The sequence below is a fragment of the Tachyglossus aculeatus genome, chromosome X2 (genome assembly GCF_015852505.1).
Source record: "Tachyglossus aculeatus isolate mTacAcu1 chromosome X2, mTacAcu1.pri, whole genome shotgun sequence".
Taxonomy (NCBI): Eukaryota; Metazoa; Chordata; class Mammalia; order Monotremata; family Tachyglossidae; genus Tachyglossus; species Tachyglossus aculeatus.
Window position 1 is genome coordinate 65,099 of NC_052100.1, and position 17,235 is coordinate 82,333.

The 17,235-nt window shown below is 55.1% G+C and overlaps 1 protein-coding gene across 2 annotated transcripts; it reads right to left on the reverse strand.

Annotated features, from left to right (window-relative positions):
- Positions 1 to 209: 209 nt before the first annotated feature.
- EPHX2 (epoxide hydrolase 2) lies at positions 210 to 15,915 on the reverse strand. 2 transcript variants are annotated; one of them, XM_038770893.1, is made up of 19 exons: positions 15,637 to 15,737; positions 11,707 to 11,791; positions 10,916 to 11,075; positions 10,250 to 10,440; positions 9,678 to 9,800; positions 9,366 to 9,440; positions 8,857 to 8,952; positions 8,606 to 8,684; positions 7,885 to 7,919; positions 7,282 to 7,308; positions 5,882 to 5,967; positions 4,248 to 4,359; positions 3,357 to 3,431; positions 2,809 to 2,842; positions 2,354 to 2,456; positions 1,915 to 1,984; positions 1,156 to 1,236; positions 792 to 850; positions 210 to 539 (listed from the first exon to the last, which is right to left on the reverse strand). In XM_038770893.1, exons 1-19 carry the CDS (start codon positions 15,735 to 15,737, stop codon positions 470 to 472), a joined length of 1,662 nt encoding a protein of 553 aa, XP_038626821.1. In that variant the 3' UTR covers positions 210 to 469. The 2 variants fall into 2 exon arrangements, with proteins under 2 accessions (XP_038626821.1, XP_038626822.1); XM_038770894.1 differs by lacking the exons at positions 210 to 539; positions 792 to 850; positions 1,156 to 1,236 and adding an exon at positions 1,243 to 1,784 and having other exon boundaries at positions 15,637 to 15,915.
- Between the last annotated feature and the right edge of the window lie 1,320 nt (positions 15,916 to 17,235).

Consider the following 17,235-nt stretch of genomic DNA (forward strand, 5'->3'; position numbering starts at 1 on the left):
GAAAAGCTTAGGGAGGAGCTGGGCTGGATGCACCTGGATAGCCCCCTTCCCCACACTATCCCATCACAGTGTGACCCTCACCACCCCCACCTCAGCTCGGTGCTTCCCATGCCACCCCTCCCAGTGTGCTAACCCTGGGACCGTTTACCTCGGAAAAGAGGTCCCCCTAGCACTGGCCCCAGCTCTTCTGGGATCCCCAAAGCGAGGCCTTCCTTGCACGTGCCATTTATTTTAAGAGAGGCTCAGCGTGGGAGTTAGCAAGCATGGACTGGGGCAGAGAGGGGCAGGGGCTGGGTAGCGGCAGGGTCAGAGTGAGGCTAGAGGCAGGGTCCTCCCATCGTTCCTGGGCCCTAGCTCAGCTGGGGTGGGGGCTGGGGCCCCGAAGGGCCAGTTCTGTGTGAAGAGAGGGGCTGGTGTGGTGCTTGGCTGGGAAGGCCGGGTCACTGTTCAGATGTACGTGCCCACAGCCTCACAGCTTGGCGACACTGGCAGGAAGTTGCTTCAGCCACTTGGTGAGGATCTGGTTCAGCTCAGTCGGCCTGAAAGTTCCGCCCGGCCAGGAGGGCGGGAGGGGGGAGAGTGAGTTAAGGGGGCTCCAGAGGGCCACTCTCATCTTGCTTCGGGGTTGGGGGCACAGATGGGGTCCAGATCGGGGGACGCAAGCACCTGGTGGAAGTGGGGGATGCAGACACTCCAGGGAAGAAGGGGTGAGAACTGCAGGTGGAGGGATTCTGGGTTCTGTGGGGGTCACAGGGTGAAGGCGAGCCTCCAGGAAGCGTCCGTCTGCCTACCTGTCCATCTGTGTCCAGTGTCCGCACTCCTCAATGTGGCTCCGCTTCAGTTGAGGGACCTGGAACCAAGCAGCAAGGACAGTGAGGGGTAGGTCGGAGGCTGGGGGTGGGCATGGTGGGTGGGTGTGTGTGTGTGCGTGAGCACGCACACGGGGTGGGGGTGGGACGGGGAGGCTGGGATTCAGTTTCCCACCGCTGACTTCCACCTCCCCCGCCTGAAGCTCAGCCCACCAAATGGGCCCGGGAGAGCGGGCCCTCTATGCAGACCCCCCACTTCTGCGCCGGCCTGGGAGGATTCCCAGCTGGGCTGCAGCCGCACAGACGAGACCTGCTCCCGCCTCTCCCTAGGGCCCTGGACCCTCACCCATTCCTCCATGTTCCGGGACATATGCGGGGTCAGAACTGGGTCCTTCCCAGCCGTGATCATCAGCGCCGGAACCATGATCTGAAGAGAGGCCACCACGTAAGGACAGAGAGGTGAATCCCGGGGTGGAGAGGTGTTTCAGGTGGCACCGTGCAAGGGAATATCCCATGAACTCCAGGGGCGCACCTGGACACCAGATTCCCAAGGCAGAGTCCTATGTCCTAACATCTCCTCCAAGAAGCCTTCCCTGATAAAGCCCTCATTCCCTCTTCTGCTCCCTTCTGGGTGGCCTTTGCATGTGGATATTTTCCCTTTTCCACCCCTCCCTCAGCCCCGCGACACTTACGCACCTATCTAAAATTTAATGTAAAAATAGATCTAGACTGTAAGCTCACTGTGGGCAGGGGACATGTCTACCAACTCTGTTATACTGTACTCTCCCTGGCACTTAGTACATTGTTCTGCACACAGTAAGCACTCAATAGATACAACTGATTGACTGACTGACAACCCTTAGCCCCTGGCTCAACCCCTCCCCGCTACCCCATGACAGCAGCTGAAGGTGCACGACTGAGGGTGCCCAGCTGGACAGGCGGCCTCTCCATGGGACGCTCCACCTCTGGGATGACCTGGTGAAGAAGGGATGTGAGCACTCTCCCCCTCTGTCGCGATCCTGGGGATAACTGCTCCTCACTGTGGAATCAGGAGCCACCCACCCCGGTTCCCATCCCATCCTATCCTGGGAGCTTCCTCACTCACCTTCCGGCCAGCTGCAATGCATGACCAGCGCCAATTCCTCTCCACGTTCCTGTACCAGTTCAGCGGGCCCCTGGGGGTGGGACCAGGACACCTCTGGAAGGGGTCCCAGGGCACTCACAGGAAGGGGGTTAGGACACGTTCTGGAGGGCCACCACAGCACCCACAGGAAGAGACCACAACACCCATGGGAGGAGGCCAGGACACCTCTAGGAGGGGGACCACAAAACCTATGGGAGTAGACCACTCCCCTAGTGCCAGACACAACAGCCACCCACTTGCCCAGAGTTGGTTGTAGCTGCCAGCTGGGGGGAAGCCAGAAGTCCCATTACCCTTTATGTACTCTGGAGTGGGGCATGACACTGGGGACAAAGAGTGGGGGTGTAAGCTCCCAGCTCTGTCAGAGGCTGGGCCAAGCTCTCTTCCACGCCAGGTCCCGTACCTGAAGCCAGATTTCTCAAACTGCTGCACATAGACACGCAAATCCTCCTCCTTCAGGATACGGCTCGTCGGGGGAGATTCAGGCATCCCCACCAATAGCCCGCCTACACAAAGCGTGTTTCAAGTCTCACCCCATGGTGGTCACAGGCTCAGGGCCCCAACTTCAAGTCCCAGCTCTGACAAGGCTGTGTTGGATAACCCAGTCTGGTTCACACCCTTTCTGGGTTTCGGTCCCAACCCCTCTCCCAAGCCTGGGCCCCTGCTCCCTGGGGGGGCCGGTGAGGAAACAAAGGGAGCTGCAGGGTCAGCAGATTCAATCCCCGGAGGAAAGTGGGGAGACCCTTCAGGTCTAACAAACAGATCTGGCCTGGTCACCCGCTGAACAGCAGGGCAAAGTGGACCAGAGTGTGTCCAGGGATATGGCAGACCCTCACCCCCTGCCCTGAACCTCCTCACCTCTCTTCTGAACTTCACAGGTTGTGACGAAGTTCTGCAAATGACAGAAATGGTCTTAATTGTAGCCCTGACCCTCTCATCTCCAGGTTGGGGGATCCCAGGCAGAGAGACTCCTACTGTCCCGGGGAGTCGGGGGGACAGCACAGCCCATCCCACCTGCACCCATCTCCCCTCCCTCTGCCCGTCCCCCACTAGCACAGCTCATCTCACCTGAGTCCATCTCCTCTCCCTCTACCCTCTCCTGGCTGGACTCAGCTTGTCCCATCTACCCAAACGTGATGTAGGTTTTCCCACACTCCAGAATCAGACCCCCTCACCTCCCCCTGGAACCTCACTCCCAGCAGAGAACTGGCCCAAAGCAAAGCCAGAGACCACCAAGCCCAGGAAGGGGGCTGCATCATGAGGATCCTGATCAGGCCTGGGTCCAACATGCCTCCCCCACTCAGTCCCCAACTCTCCTGATCCCCCACCCTTATCTCCTCTCCTTCCAACCACAATCCACCCCATCCCCGACCCCCAAATCCACCATCCCCTGCCCAAGCCCACACCTTTTCATCACTGGCTCGGATTAAGAGTTTCAGAGTTCGGCTCAGGTCAGCCTCCAGTTCTGCCTCAGCCACCCCCTAGTCCGAGAAGAGGGATCAGACGAGTTTCCAGTACAGGGTGCCGCGGGGGTTTGGGAGAGGCAGCTATCAGAGGGGAGCCAATGGCAGAAAGGGAAGGTGGGGGCAGAGGCTCTGACTAGTCCAAGCTACTGGAGCGAGGGACCACCTTCCTCCTCCACCAGGCTTTCATCAAGACGGGTCGGAGGTCATCCTGTTTGGGGCAGGGGCAAGGGCACAGCCCAGCTACTCCCACCCCAACTACAGCAATTCTGGGCACAAGCTGAGGGGCAGAGTTGGGAGGTGTGATTCTGGCTCTGCCTGCCCCACTAATTGAACCCTCCGATGTCACTCTTGGCCAAGGGACATCAGAACAAAGTCAAGAGCAGGAGACCTACCTGATTCTAGTCTCTCGCTGCCCACCCACTGCATTCATACAGATTTCTTCCTCAAGGGCCCTGCCGTATCGCCTACTTCCATCTCCCCTCCCTCCGCCCTCCCCCAGCTGGGCACAGCCCTTCATCCATCTCCCCTCCCTCCTCTCTTTCCCCACTTCCCTTCTCTCAACCCACCTGCATCTATCTCCCCTCCCTCTGCCCATCCCACCTGAGCCCATCTCCTCTCCCTCCACCCTCCTCTGGCTGGACCCAGCTTGTCCCACCTACACAAATGTGATGTAAGTTTTCCCACATTGCTGAAGCAGACCCCCCACTTCCCCCTGGAACCTCACTGCCCAGCAGAGGACCAGCCCAAAGCAAAGCCAGAAACCACCAAGCCTGGACAGAGGTAGGTGGATGTCCAGGGGCTGGTATGTAAACTCCCGACACCCCTGCTCACCGGCTCCTGAAAGTACAGCTGGTAGTCAAATACGGGCATCGCCCGAATCTTCTCCATTGTAGGCACCGAGGGGTCTGCTGGCATGAAGGGCGTGTTCAGACTGGCCACAGCCCTAAGCATGGATATGGACTTCAGCATACACACACACACACTCACATCAGTCCAAATTCCCACAGACAGACTCACTAACTAGCTCTGCAGTTGTAAAGGAGAGGAGAAAAGGTGGGAGGAGAAAAGAGACTGAAGGTGAAGGGGAAGAATCAGAGGTTTGGTCAGGAGGGGAGGTGGAGGAGAGAAAAGGAGGCACAGGCCTTTTTCCCGCCATCATTCTGCCCCTCATAGGCCCCAGCTCTGCTCGCTCCTGCCCCATCCCTTGGCCCAGCCCAGTAGCCCCCAAAGCAACCCTTCTTGCAGGAAGATGGACACTGTGGTGGGAGACATGGGAATAAAGCTGTCTTGTGACCTGCCTCTGCCTGCTCAGATCCACCTCTTCAATCCCAACCTCCCACCTCCTCCTGCCTCCAGGATATCGAAACACAGATGTTCCGTCACCACTGCAAACTCAACGGGTTCGAAACAGAAGTCCCCATTCTCCCCCGGCACCCTCTTGTCGATTGCACCGCCTGGCTTGCGGTCAAGCTCAACTCCTCGCTGTCCTTAGACTGTCACGTGCCATCAGCGGCCAAGACCCCCAGTTCTGCCTCCGCAACATTTCCCAGATGCACCCACGCTCCCTCACCACCCAGGAAGCCGTGCCCCGGGCACGGGGCCCTGGACCAGGCACTCACTGTAGCCCAGCTCCTTGACTGCATCAGCCTGCTCTGGGACTTCCCAGGCTCTTCCCTGCTTCAGGTTATACCACACGACTGCTTTGATCATCTTTCCAAGGCACCATGAGATCCCACCCCTCCACCCCTCAAGCTCCTCCTTTGGCTACCAACCTACTCTCCTCCATATCCGGCCCAAACTCTTGACTAGCAGCTCCAAGACTCCCTCAAGCTCTCTCCTGTTAGGAAACTGACTCCCTTTACCTTCTACTCTATAATTCACACTCTTTGCTCCTTCCTACTAATCTTCTACCTAGCTCCCTCTTTCCCAATTCTCCCACTTTGGCCCATTGGCTCACCCTCTTCCCTGCACCCCCTTCTCCTTTCAACACCCCCCACCCCCCATGCCATAGCTCTCCCCCTTCAAAGGCTTCCAACCACCCACCTCTTCCAAGAGGCCTTTCATGATTAATTCCACCTCCTGGTCGGGTCATCTCAACAGCTACCCTTTCCACTTACATAAATATCAACTCAAGTATTGTACTGAATTTTCCCATATTTTTTTACTGATTCTTAGACTGGTTTTCCCAGGTTCTTGCTATGACCATGTTTTACCTCCTGGAGTCGCCATCAGGCTTTGTCCCATCATATGTAAATGGTTTACGGCTGCCTGACTTCCCCATTACACTGCGAACTCCTAGAGGCAGGGAGTTTTTCTCTTGCTTTTGCTGTATTCTCTTAAAGGCCTAAGACAGGGCTCTGTCCACAGCAGGTGTCCAGAACAGTGCCCTGCCCTGACCAACTTGTGCTCAACTGGCCCTAGGAACAGCCATGTATGGAAGAGGAGAACCTCCAAATGTCACTCACCGCACACGCTCCGGATAAAAGAGCGCCATGTTCCACACAAACATGCCGCCCCAGTCATGGCCGATAAACACCGCCTGGGAAATACCCTAGGAGAAGAAGATGGAGAGGATGGAGAGGGCAGAGGGAAGGGATGGCAGGAGCACCTGGAAATCCCCAGGGTGGAAGGAGAAGGAAGAGAAGGAAGGGGGAGGGGTGGTGAGGAAACCAGACAAAGCCTGATGATGATGTCCTTGTCTGGGCTCCAGCAGCCTAAGACCTTCGAGGGGTGGGGGGAGGGGGATGAAATGGAACCATTTGGAAGGTGTCCCTATTGTCAGCCTTGGAAAGGTTAGGGGAGGAGGGGAAAGTAAACAAAGGCAGAATTAGATTCAGGCTCCCTCTGGCCTCTTCCACATCTCATCCTACTACTCCCAAACTCACCTCCCAGCTGCCCCTCACTCTCAACTCTCCTGTCTCACACCCCACCAGGCGCCCCCCCCTCCTGTTGACGCTCCCTCCTCCTTCTCTTCCATGGACCACTGCTCTCCCCATCTCCAAACCTCCCTAAAATGCCACCTCTTCCTGGAGGCCTCCCCTGACTGATATTCCCCCCCCCCGTTTCACACATACCTCAAGTCGGGTCATCCCATGACACTTCACAATCCTGGGAGTTTTCGCCTATTTCTGCTTGATTGAGTCTAACCTACGATAGAGATGCATTCCTCCACTCTAACTTTGGGATATTTGCCAATCTAGGCCACCATCTACTTCAGACTGTAAGTCCCCAGGACAGAGATTGCATCTTTCACCACTTCTGTCTGCCCCTCCAGCAACACAGCAGGCACTGGGCATGGTGTTCCACCCTCAGCAGAAGCCCAGCACAGAGTAATGTGCCAACCCCACCACCCAGCAAACCCAAGCCTCTATAACTGGCAGCAGTGCCCAGGCAGGGCAAGGTCAAGGGACTGGGACCGGGAGCAGACAGTCCCTTCAGGATGACCAGGCTTCAGGGATCAGGTTCACAGGTCAAATCTCAGGAGTCGAAAGTTCACAGATCTACAAATGCCAGGGTCAGGACTGTTGCCCGGAGGGCCGTCTTGCTAGTGATTGAATTCCACCCAAGACCCCAACCTGGGCCCTGATCCTGACCTGATCTAACCTTAACCCCAACCTACATCCTGTCTTAACCCTTTCCCTACCTCCTGCTTGTCAACAACTGGATGTAGGACTAGAGAAGGGGAGGGAAAAGGGAAAAAAAAACAGAAGGAAGAAATGGTAGGGGACGGTGGAAAGCTATGGGGCTCTAACACCCCCGACTTGGGGAGCCAACTGGTACGATCGGGGAGGGGGGAAAGGATCAGTACTATAGCCTAGGACCCAGAATCAACCCCGCCCCAAACCAGCTCCTCTGGGGTCCTTACCAGTTTGTCTAGGAAAGTCACTGCCTCCTGCCAAAAAAAAGGGCATCAGGATTCAGACCCCACCCTCGGGCATCTACTGCCCTCCCCTCCTCCAGGCCTCCCTAGGGCATCAGTCAGGAGGTCAGTCAATTGTATTTACTGAGTGCTCACTCCATTTAAAGCATTGTACTAAACAATTGGGAGGTACAATATAACAGTAACAGTAGCGGATGCATTCCCTGCCCACAACGAGTTTACAGTCTAGAGGGAGAGACAGATATTAAAATAAACAAATAAATTACAAATATGGACGTAAGTGCTGTGGGAAGGGGGGATGAATAAAGGGAGCAGGCTCTTCCCACCTCCCTGGAGCACCGGCTCCCTTCCCTTCCCACAACCCCCAACGCCGCTCTAGACACTGGCCAGGATCTGTTCAAGCCCACTCAGGGTACAGGGGATCCACACCTCCACTATCCACACTTTGATGGCCACCCATGTTCTGCTGGACCCCAGGCAGTCCCCACAGCCAGCAGCTTCAGCTGGCGGGGGGACTGGACTCCTCAGGCCGGGGTGAACCCCCACTCCTGGGAATTCAGAGACAAAGGGAAGGTCTCTGCTGCCTACCTTGCACATCTCCTCCTGGGAATACTCCTCCATGGCTGGAGAAATAGGAAGTAGGTGAGATTCCCCACAATCCCACCCCTGCCCCCGCTCACATGCTAAATAAACAGACCAAAAGGAGTGGAGGGGGCGGGAGTTGGGGTAGATGGACACAGGTACCTCCACCAGGGTTGGGGAGGGGGAGAAGCAGCATGGTCTAGTGGATAGAGCACTGAACTGGGAGGCAGAAGGCATGGGTTCTAATCCACCACTTGTCTGCTGTGTGACTTTGGGCAAATCATTTCACTTTTCTGTGCCTCAGTTCCCTCATCTGTAAAATGGGGATTAAGACTGTGAACACCAAGTGGCCCTTGCTTGTATCCACCCTAATACTTTAGAACAGTGCCTGGTGCATCGTAAGTGCTTAATAAATACCATAAAAAGAAAAGAAAGAAAAGAAAAAGCTGCAGACCTGCATGCACTCAGACTCTACCCCTGGGGCTGACTGGGCAGGAGACACGGGCTCTGGGGAAGGTCTGAGGGAAGGCGAGTGTCTGAGGGCCTACCTGGGGCCACTGCTCATGCTCCCTCTGGTCCCTGTGAGCCCGGGGCCTGGGGGTTCCCGGTGCAGAGGAAGAGAGAGCTCTTTTATTCCACCCACCCCTGATCCCCACCCACTGCCCCACTGCCCAACTGAGGAGACAGAGATGGTGGGAAGAGGAGGGGAGCAGGGAGTCGCGCTCACCTTGGGGGGCCGAGGAGTCCCCATATCCCTTCATGTCCAGAGCTATGACCCGGAACCCTGCATCAGCCAGAGCCGGGATCTGCAGGGGACAGAGAGCCAACTATAGGATGGACCGGGAAATGGAGCATGGGACCTGGAGGAGGTGGAAGGAGGGATGAATGGAAGGGGATGGGCTGCGAGTCCTCGGTGTGGCTCGACGGGAGTTTAGATCTGGGATCCCGCTTCCCAGCTCCTGCCCCCAACCCCCTCACCTGGTACCTCCAGGAGAACCAGCTCTCAGGGAAGCCATGACAGAGACAGACAGCAGGGCCTGTTCCCGCTTCCACGAAGTGCAGCTGGACTCCAGGCTGGATGAGCGAAGGGGGTGAGCACCAAGGGGAAGAGAAGGAGGGTGAAAGGGATAGGAAGAGGGAGGAAGGGGGGGCCATGAGTGGAGTGGTCCATGTGCTCCAGCACCAGTTCCAGCCAAAAGCAGGGCTGCAGGGACTGCAGAGACTGCGGTTTCTGGCCCTGGAGGGGTGGGGGCCTGGTGGGTGTGAGCAGGGGGTGTGAGAATACTTAGGTATGGGAATGCAGCATGCCCCCGGCACCCTATGGAGAGGTGCAGACCGCCCCCCGCCCCCCCCGGCCCCATCCCCTGCACCAGATCAGCCCCCTGGGGACCTCCGGACCCTCATGGGGGGTTGCAGGCTCCAGGCCCAGCTGGCCAGACAGTCAGATCCTGCCCCAAGGCAGCCCGTGGACGCTAAGCCCTCCAGACCTTGACCGAGACTTGTCCGTGAGCAACGCTGTCCGGCCTGCAGGCAGTGAGCAGGGTTTCTTTGGGGCCAAGTGGCTGGAACAAGGAGCAGAACGATGGTGGTGGGGCTGAAGATGGGGGGGGAGCCCCGGGGGACCCAGAACCAACCCCCAGTGCAGGCGGCAGGGTCGAGGCCACAAGCAGACAGACCGCCACTACCACCACCACTAGCACCACCAGTAGCATCACCATCATCACCACCACCTTCCCATCTAGGTGCCAATGCCCTGCAAAGAAGAGGGCGGTCAGTCTCAAGTCTTAATCCCTTGATACCTGCATCCCGGTGATCTGTTCCAATTTCTCCAGTGCTGCAGCTGTGTTCTGGGCCTGGATGGTGACCAGCCCCAATTCGAGGGCTGCCCGCAGATTGGCTTCGGTGTCGTCCAAGCAAACAGCCTGATGCATGTGTGCGTATGTGATGGGGGCGGGAGGACAGGTTAGGGGCAGCACATAGGATGGGGGGAATGGCTGAGGGGGCCCCCCACAACACGCTCTGCCTCGGATCAGACCACTATTCATAATGCCCCCACCCCATTCTGAGACTTGAACTCAGAACAAACCTCCCGGTTTGGGGACTGGGGGCCGGGGGCAGGGCAGTGTCTGCTCTGTCTGAGCAGCCCCCGACCCCAGACTTTCCCCAGGACAACCTAATAGCACCTAAAGGCAAGCCCTGGGGGAGACTTTGCTGCAGAACAAACACCCTTGCCATTGCAGGAAGAAGCCAGCGAGCCCTTCTCTTCCCCCCACCCCAGGACAACGTTGGCTCCTGCCCGCCCGCGCCCCCGTTCCCTGGGGCACAGCTGCACCGAGCCACCGGGACCAGCCACGGTGTTTCCGCCCTGCACCTCATGGGGCCGTGCGCCCAGGGCCTCCAGCGCCAACAAGTAGATCGCCGGGTCCGGCTTGGCCACGCCCACACGGCAAGACTCCACCCGTAGGTCAAAATGCTTGGCCAGGGCACACGAGATCTGTGCCTGCTGGCTGCGCTCAGGGCTGTCGTCCACCCACGTGTTGGACAGGATGCAGGTCTTCCACCCTGGGGCAGAAACTTAGTCACAGCCCGGGGCAGCCCCGCCCAGACACGGTCAGCCGGTCGAGGTTCTCGGCGCCCACCGGCTGCCCAGCCCTGTGAACCCACGCCTGAAAGATGGAGGAGAACTGGTCTGATCAGCTAAAGCAGGGCCAATTAAATCAGTTAACTGGAAATGTTTACTGGACATCTGTGGAGAGTACCACTGGGGTGTGGGTTATAAGTAAAGATTTCTGCCTCAAAGACAGAATCGTCCTAGTTTCCAGTATAGGCCAGCCTCCCAGAGGTCACCAAACATCACCCTCTGAAGGCAGGGGCCATGCCATTAACTGACACTAGTGTCACTGACACTGACACTAATCTCCCCACCCCTCGTCCCTGCCACTAACTACCCCCTCACTGCTAACTGAACCCCTTTCCCCCAGCACCTACTTGGTCCCAATGCAGGCTGGAGGAGGGCAAAAGGGGGGCAGTCACTCACCCCTGTTCCTGAGGGCGATGGCTGCCTGCAGCATGGGGATGTTGATCTCTGCCCCAGAACGCATCTCGTCAAACACCCGACGGATGGAGAACGGGGTCGGGAGCCGGAAACCGGAGGCTGCGGAGTTGTCTCTACAGGCCTCATCCAGGAGAGGCACCGCCTGAAAGGGGGTCAGTGCCCAGAGGGTGACAGTGCCCAGCAGGGGCAGGGGAGAGAGTTGGCATCCAAGAATGAGACTCACTGAGACCCCCAGACAAGGACGAGGTCATGGCCCAGGGCAGCTGGCATCTGGTTTAACCACTGGACTGCCCCACCTGCCTAAAGGACTACAGGAGGGAGAGAGGCTGAACGTCCCCAAGAGGAGTCCCTGCAGATCCAGGAGACTGTCTACTCTGGACCCAGAAGTCTGGTCACCCCTAGACTGAAGGTCCTGGGGAACCCAGACCTGCCCTGGTGGATCCAGAAATCCCAGGCTGGAAAGGTGCCAAGACCTCAGCATCCTCTGGATGGGGAATGATGGACAGAAATCAGCCAGTCCTCAGAATCCCAGGGCTCTCATTTCCCTCCTCCGCCAACATGCTTGCCCAGGGCTAGGCCAGAACTGGGTCAGGAGGGGAAGGGACATGGGGCAGGGGCTGGTCCTTAGTGCAGTCACGATGACCAGCCCAGCAGAGGTCTTAGTAGCTCTTTGTAGCTCTTCAGCCATTCCTGAGAGGGGAAAGTGGGAGAAGGAGGACCAGAGGTGGGCTGTGTGAGAGCCAGTGTGGAAGGGGTCAGGGCCATGCACTCACTTGTCCCAGTGTGAGTTCTCCTCTCAGGAGGCGGGCAAAGGGGCCCTCCTGGCCCCCTTGGGTGGTCACCTTCCCAAAGAATCCGCTGGATGAGGCAGACAGACAGATAGACAGATAAACATGAGCGATTATGATTACTCCCCGTTTTAAACTTGGGACCACGGCCAGCCTGCAGCTGCAGACCCATCTCGTGGGAAGGTAGGGGGGCTTAATCAGTTTCAGGAGAAGAGGCTCCCAACCGGTGCACTGACAGGACATATCAATCCACTGGGCTGTTCCTCCTAAGGCCTCCCTGCCTTCGAGGGCCCTGAAATCTAGCAGGGAAGGCAGATGCTAAAATCAATCACTGATAAGAAAAAACAACACAGTCTAGAGAGGACAGCCAGTGTGACCCCCACTCCCTGCTTCCCCTCTCTCCAGTCTAAATTTAGTCTGCTGTCGCCACCATTCACTCATCTTTCTAAAATATTATTATGAGCACGTCTACCCCACTCCTCAAAAACCTCCAATGGTGGCCCATTTCTCTCCACATCACACAGAAATTCCTGACCCTCAGCTTTAAGGCACTCAATCAGCTCTCTCTCTACTCAATCAGCTCACCCCTCTCCCACTATACTCCAACTCACATGCTCTCTCCTCTCAAGTCTGCCTACTCACTGTGCTTGCTCTCATCTCTCTCATTGTCAAACTCTAGCCTTCCCTCTCCCTTCGCCTCTGGTGGGCTTCTGTTCTCCCCATCTTCAAGACCCTTCAAAAATCACATCTCCTCCAGAAGGCCTTCCATGATTAATCTCTCATCTCCCACCCTACATTCCTCTGCCACCTGTCTGCTATGTGGACACTGGGAAAGTCACTTCACTTCTCTGTGCCTCAGTTTCCTCATCTGTAAAATTGGGATTGAGACTGTGAGACCTGTGTGGGACAGGGACTGTGTCCAACATGATTTGCTTGTATCCACCCCAGCGCTTAGTACAGTGCCTGGTCCATAGAAAGCACTTAACAAACACCATAATTATCATTATTATTCCCCCAAGCACACCTTCAGCACTTCCACATCATCTAGTATTCACCACTCACCGTGTTACCTTCCCCATGGTGTACTTATGTACATATGTTTATACTTTATTACTTCCTTCTATCTGAAATTTATTTTAGTCCCCTTCCTCCCTGCTAGATTGTAAGGTCCTGAGGGTTGAGATCAGGTCTACTTACTTTCTTGTACTCTCCCAAGCACTTACTTTCTTGTGCTCTCCCAAAGACTTATTATAGTGTCGGGCATGCAGTAAACACCCAAAAAGTGTATTAGTGATTGTTTGATCCATTTTGGCACTTATTAAGAAATGTTTGCAGCAATTTTTTTTAATCCCAGTGTGACCCTGGGCTACCTCATTGTTGGGTAAGGACCATCTCTTTATGTTGCTGATTTGTACTTCCCAAGCGCTTAGTACAGTGCTCTGCACACAGTAAGCGCCCAAAATGATTGAATGAATGAATGATCACTGGAACAAATAAACAGAACTTTAGCCTGTATTAGTCAAGCTTCTTTAACTGCTGGCACCAATAGCAACTATTCACAAGAGTCCAGGGTTTGCTCAAGACAAACAGTCCAGGGTACAGCCTCACATTAGGACCCAAGGAGTTGAGAGGTGTTATGAACTCTTAGCCTAGATGACTCCATTTTGCTCAAGGACTTAGCCTGAGTGACTCCATTTTGACCAAGGACTACATCTTATCAGTGTTGAGCAAGAAGTTCCTGTAAACAAGACATCTTAACAGGAGTTCCTGCTCAAGCAATCCAAGTAAAAATAGGACGTTGCTGTTAAGCTGTTACATTCCCCTTGAGTTTGATTGTTTGAAGCTGTAATAAAGGCTGCAGTGGGAGATGGGATGGGGGCTGTTCGTTGCTCCTACCCCACCGGGGTGAACAGGCGGACGCTTTCCCGCCTTTCTGCTCTGGTGACTTGTCCCTTTCGAATCCTTCTTCCTTTGACCCTATCAGGGTCTTGCGACACCTATGCTCACAAACTCTGTCCTCTATCCTCCGACTATTCACTCTTACCCCACTGGGGTGAACGAACTAGTCCAAACCTCACATTTCCAACAGAGGCAATAGTTAAGATAATTTTGCTTATATGGAGACAATTGAGAAAAGATGATAAAATTAACTACCAGCCTCTGGGTTCTGCTTTAAAGTGCCCAGAAGATTGCACGTTTTATGCTAAAACTGAGGATATCAATTGAGGATATCAAGTTAATGAGCACGTGTAAAGACAGAATGATTTATGTGAGGATGAATTGGTCTGCTTGGCGAAAGCAAGTGAGTCCTCTTTGGAGAGGAGGTCCTGAGAGTAATGAGGTGTCTTTAGGGCTCTCTAGTCTTCTGATGTCTAATTCCGTTATAATAAGGAGAGAGACATGGGGTGATGTATATGTGCATGGATCTTTATAACCCATTGCACTACATTCATTCATTCAACCGTATTTATTGAGCGTTTACTGTGTGCAGAGCACTGTACTAAGCGCTTGGCGAGTAGAATTTGGCAACAGAGACAATCCCTACCCAACAACAGGCTCATAGCCTAGAAGACTATAGCTCCTCACCCTCGGCTTCAAGGCTGTCCATCACCTCGCCCCCTCCTACCTTACCTCCCTTCTCTCCTTCTACAGCCCAGCCCGCACCCTCCGCTCCTTGGCCTCTAATCTCTTCACCGTGCCTCGTTCTTGCCTGTCCCACTGTCGACCCCCTGCCCACATCATCCCCCTGGCCTGGAATGCCCTCCCTCTGCCCATCCGCCAAGCTAGCCCTCCTCCTCCCTTCAAGGCCCTACTGAGAGCTCACCTCCTCCAGGAGGCCTTCCCAGACTGAGCCCCTTCCTTCCTCTCCCCCTCGTCCCCCTCTCCATCCCCCCCGCCTTACCTCCTTCCTTTCCCCATAGCACCTGTATATATGTATATATGTTTGTACATATTTATTACTCTACTTATTTATTTATTTTACTTGTACATATCTATTCTATTTATTTTATTTTGTTAATATGTTCGGTTTTGTTCTCCGTCTCCCCCTTCTAGACTGTGAGCCCACTGTTGGGTAGGGACTGTCTCTATATGTTGCCAACTTGTACTTCCCAAGCACTTAGTACAGTGCTCTGCACACAGTAAGCACTCAATAAATACGATTGATTGATTGATGGATTGATATAGCCCTAGACATCATCCTTGATGGGGTGCACTTTGGGGCTGGCATAAAGGGCATCGTTCAGGATAAATAATAATAATGGTATTTGTTCAGTGCTTACTATGTGCCAAGCCCTGTCCTAAGCACAGAAGGTGGGCTCCAACCCTCCTCGATCCAGTCTCCGCCTCTGCCTAGCCTCTCCGAGGGGTAGGTCAGCCTTATCGCGGTGTACCGAGGGCGAGTTTATATCGGGACGGGGCAGGTTGGAACCTCACGGCCGTTGTTTCTGTCCCTCCCGGGCAGCTTGACCAGGGCTCCGGTTTGAATTCGTTCTCCCTCCCCGCTCCCTGCCATCGGCTTCAGGCCGGGGGAAGGGGCGTGAGGGCGACCCCAGGGCACAGACCATTCGCGGCACCTATGCTCACAACTCTGTCCTCCGACTAGTCACTCTTACCCCACTGGGGTGGACGAACTCGTCCAAACCTCACATTTCCAACAGAGGCAATAGTTAAGACAATTTTGCTTATACGGAGACAATTGAGAAAAGGTGATAAAATTAACTACGGGCCTCTGGGTTCTGCTTTAAAGTGCCCAGAAGAGTGCACGTTTATGCTAAAACTGAGGATACCAATTGAGGATATCAAGTTAATGAGCACCTATGCTGTTTGCCGGCCCGGGAAGGGAGACCTTTCCCCTAGAAAGGGGGCAAGGAGCCGGGGGGGGGTGGGGGGGCAGGCGGCAGGGTCCCTCCCTACCTGGGCAAGGCCAGGGCCTCCTCGGTCCGACTGAAGACCTCTCGTGGGGACGGACCTAGCAGGACGCCTCCGAGCTCAAACAGAGCCACCCGCAGCGCCATGGCCGCAGAGGACGAAGGCCCAAGCCCCGCCGGGGGACAGGCCGCTGGGGAGGAGCGTCCGCTGGGGAGGAGCGTCCGCTGGGGAGGAGCGTCTGCTGGGGAGGAGCGTCCGCTGGGGAGTTTTAGACTGTGAGCCCACTGGCCGGTAGGGACTGTCTCTATATGTTGCCAACTTGGACTTCCCAAGCGCTTAGTCCAGTGCTCTGCACACAGTAAGCGCTCAATAAATACGATTGACTGACTGATTGATTGGGGAGGAGCGTCCGCTGGGGAGGAGCGCCGGCAGCGGCTTTACCCCTGCGCGCCGACCAGCCCGCCCGGGCCCGCTCCCCCCAGCAGGTCCCGCCCCCACAATTCATTCTTTCATTCAGTCGATCGGTGTATTGAGCGCTTACTGTGTGCAGAGCACTGGACTAAGCGCTTGGGAAGTCCAAGTCGGCAACATAGAGAGACGGTCCCTACCCAACAACGGGCTCACAGGCTAGAAGCAGCGTGGCTCAGTGGAAAGAGCCCGGGCTTTGGAGTCAAGGGGTCGTGGGTTCAAATCCCGACTCCGTCAGCTGTGTGACTTTGGGCAAGTCACTTCACTTCTCTGGGCCTCAGTTCCCTCATCTGTAAAATGGGGATGAAGACTGTGAGCCCCACGTGGGACAACCTGATTACCTTGTATCTACCCCAGCGCTTAGAACAGTGCTTTGCACATAGTAAAAGCTTAACAAATACCAACATTATTATTATTATTAGAAGGGAGAAGCAGCGTGATTCAGTGGAAAGAGGACGGGCTTTGGAGTCTGAGGTCATGGGTTCAAATCCCACCTCTGCCAACTGTCAGCTGTGTAACTTTGGGCAAGTCACTTCACTTCTCTGGGCCTCAGTTACCGCATCCGTAAAATGGGGATTAAAACTGTGAGCCCCCTGTGGGACAACCTGATTACCTCGTAACCTCCCCAGCGCTTAGAACAGTGCTTTGCACATAGTAAGCGCTGAACAAATACCATCATCATCATTATTATTATTAGAAGGGAAAGACAGGTGACAAAGCAAAACATGGAGACAGGTGCCAAAATCGTCAGAATAAATAGAATTACAGCTATATGCACATCATTAATAGAGTAGTAAATATGTGCAAGTAAAATACAGTACTAAATCTGTACAAATCAATCAATCAATGAATCATATTTATTGAGCACTTACTGTGTGCAGAGCACTGTACTAAGCACTTGGGAAGAACAAGTTGGCAACATATAGAGACAGTCAACTATATACAAGTGCTGTGGGGAGGGGAAAGAGGTAGGGCAGAGGGGGGGATAAAGTTATCAGGTTGTACCACGTGGGGCTCACAGTCTTAATCCCCATTTTACAGATGAGGTAACTGAGGCACAGAGAAGTTAAGTGACTTGCTCAAAGTCACACAGCTAACAAGTGGCGGAGCTGGGATTAGAACCCATGACCTCTGACTCCCAAGCCTGTGCTCCTTCCACTGAGCCGCGCTGCTCTC

Excerpts from the sequence above, each read along its gene's own strand:
- EPHX2 (XM_038770893.1), bottom strand. The coding sequence starts at position 15,737 with ATGGCGCTGCGGGTGGCTCTGTTTGAGCTCGGAGGCGTCCTGCTAGGT. Across the intron at positions 10,441-10,915 it reads CATCGCCCTCAGGAACAGGG|GGTGGAAGACCTGCATCCTG; the intron begins GTGAGTGACTGC and ends TTTCTGCCCCAG. Across the intron at positions 7,309-7,884 it reads CCCAGGAGGAGATGTGCAAG|GAGGCAGTGACTTTCCTAGA; the intron begins GTAGGCAGCAGA and ends TTTTTTTGGCAG.